The following is a 1,940-nucleotide window of genomic DNA, read 5'->3' on the forward strand; positions in this document are numbered from 1 at the left end:
TAGTTTTTGATTGATATCACTTCCTTGCATCTTTAGGATGACTAAATATGGAACCTAAAAGCAGGTATCCAAAGCTTATGAAAGGTTCAGTAATCTAGCTAACGACATTCAGATATCGTAGTGAAATTCTTACCACGGGAGCGTCTTTAGAACTCAATGACGCAGATCCTGTTCAATGAAGATCTTCTTAAACCAAGAACATTCACACTAATAAGAAAATACAATGCTGAAATATAATGAGTCAATTTTATGCTTTCATGCATGCCATGATGTCTAGTATTCTCATGCATATGCAATGAAGTTGCAGGCCTGCAGACACAGCAAACGGATGTTCTTTAAATGGTTTCCCCCTGCTTTCTAAAACACGGACTGAATGATTTCCTTTAGAAAGAGAATGGATCTAAAATGAAAAAAAAAACCCCATGAAATTTCGAAAACGTCTTCGGTTTTTACCCTAACAAAGATATCACGAACGACAATGTAATATTCAAACTTCAGTGAATTTGAAAGTGCTAATCTCTCCTTAATGAACCAGTTCCTTCTCCCTAATAAAGTACCTGACTAAGATATAGGCATTAGTGATAAACATACATATCCACTTATGGTTATCAAACAGGTCGTCCGATTCCAAACCATATATGCTATCGACAAGTCCGAACTATTGAACACTAAGAGACCACAGAAGGGGCTAGCTAGTCAATAAGTATAGGAGTGTTTCTAGATTCCCCGCTGAACTTTTCGTGCAGCTCAAAAGGGATGTCGCCTCTGAGAATTTGAACTCTGAACTTGAGTACGCTGCTGCTGCATTCTATTAGCTCAAATACGCAAGCATCTCCACACTTGAGATGATTATCATTAACAAATTTTCTCCATTGTTTTGTGTCAAGAGCTTTACCGCGTCGGTTCCCATAATAATCGATCTTCCATTTCTTTCCCTCACAGTAAAGAACCGCAGGGATCATAATAGCAGGTAAAACAGAATGAAATTTGGCTGGCAAGAACTACAAATGAAGATATGATAGTCCCTTACAATAAAGCTGATTCATATATATGCTGAAAAATAGGCTAATTTGAGCCTCTGGCAGTAGCCAAGAATTTGGTACTGTCAAGTCCTAATAATCATGAGATTGAATGATTCTAAAAGTAATCTTTCAGTTAATTCTTCTAAAAAAAATCAAATACTAAACGAACACTTATTTTTACAGAACTTTTATTATGAACTGGTTCTCTAATAGTTTTCACACTGGCTAATCTTGCAAGTCAAAAAGATACCAAAACTATTGCTGATCAAACCAGCCAAATACTTCCTGGATTGGCCGTAAAATCTAGTGGTTTTTACAATGCAAGCACACACAATCCAATTCTGTTTATAACTATAACTGTTCTAAAATTTCTGAGTGATTTCCATGAGAGCGAGAACTTACCATATTACATATGGGAGCGACATGCGACTTAGAAAGAATCACGCCATGGTAGGGTTTGCCAGAGAGCGGCAAAATTCTACTATTTTGCGGCTGCATTTCTGTAGGCTCTGTCGGAGGTTTCTCCTGCGATTGCATCTGGAGACCTCTTTTCAGTACAAATCACTTGCAAAATCCAAATGTGACAGCGGAAAGGGGAGAATCGGATAAAATTCATGATTAGATGATCGAAAAAAAAACTAACAGATTAGAAGACGCAATGCAATCAACACTCACATTTACTTGGCGATTTCCCGCACTTTTTCTGGTTTTCTTCCGGTCAGTATTCGTTGATCGGAAACGAAAATGCGGAAGAGAAGGTTAAGAGGAAGATTCTTGTTTCGTAACCTGTAAGAAACCGGAGCAAGCGGAGAATGAAACCCTCAGTGGTACGTTCTTCAGTTCATTAATTCTTGAGATAGGGACGTAAATGAGGGGTCGTTCAAAACGAATATAAAAAAAAAAAAAAAAAAAAAAAAA

The 1,940-nt window shown here is 37.4% G+C and overlaps 1 protein-coding gene across 3 annotated transcripts; it reads right to left on the reverse strand.

The window, feature by feature from the left end:
* Positions 1 to 468: 468 nt before the first annotated feature.
* On the reverse strand, positions 469 to 1,890 carry LOC111475574 (B3 domain-containing protein Os04g0386900-like). Of its 3 annotated transcripts, none has more exons than XM_023119917.1 (3): positions 1,698 to 1,890; positions 1,425 to 1,559; positions 469 to 1,001 (listed from the first exon to the last, which is right to left on the reverse strand). In XM_023119917.1, the coding sequence occupies exons 2-3, from the start codon at positions 1,557 to 1,559 to the stop codon at positions 693 to 695; spliced, it is 444 nt and encodes a 147-aa protein (XP_022975685.1). In that variant the 5' UTR covers positions 1,698 to 1,890; the 3' UTR covers positions 469 to 692. The 3 variants fall into 3 exon arrangements, with proteins under 3 accessions (XP_022975685.1, XP_022975684.1, XP_022975683.1); XM_023119916.1 differs by having other exon boundaries at positions 1,425 to 1,586; XM_023119915.1 differs by having other exon boundaries at positions 1,425 to 1,606.
* Positions 1,891 to 1,940: the final 50 nt, after the last annotated feature.

This window comes from Cucurbita maxima, unplaced genomic scaffold (assembly GCF_002738345.1).
Source record: "Cucurbita maxima cultivar Rimu unplaced genomic scaffold, Cmax_1.0 Cma_Scf02043, whole genome shotgun sequence".
NCBI classification, from domain to species: domain Eukaryota; kingdom Viridiplantae; phylum Streptophyta; class Magnoliopsida; order Cucurbitales; family Cucurbitaceae; genus Cucurbita; species Cucurbita maxima.

What these genes read in the sequence shown, in the direction of transcription:
- LOC111475574 (XM_023119917.1), bottom strand. Translation starts at nt 1,559, where the DNA reads ATGCAATCGCAGGAGAAACCTCCGACAGAGCCTACAGAAATGCAGCCG. An exon ending in TCGCTCCCATATGTAATATG is followed by an intron (nt 1,002 to 1,424) that starts GTAAGTTCTCGC and finishes CTTCATTTGTAG; the next exon opens with TTCTTGCCAGCCAAATTTCA.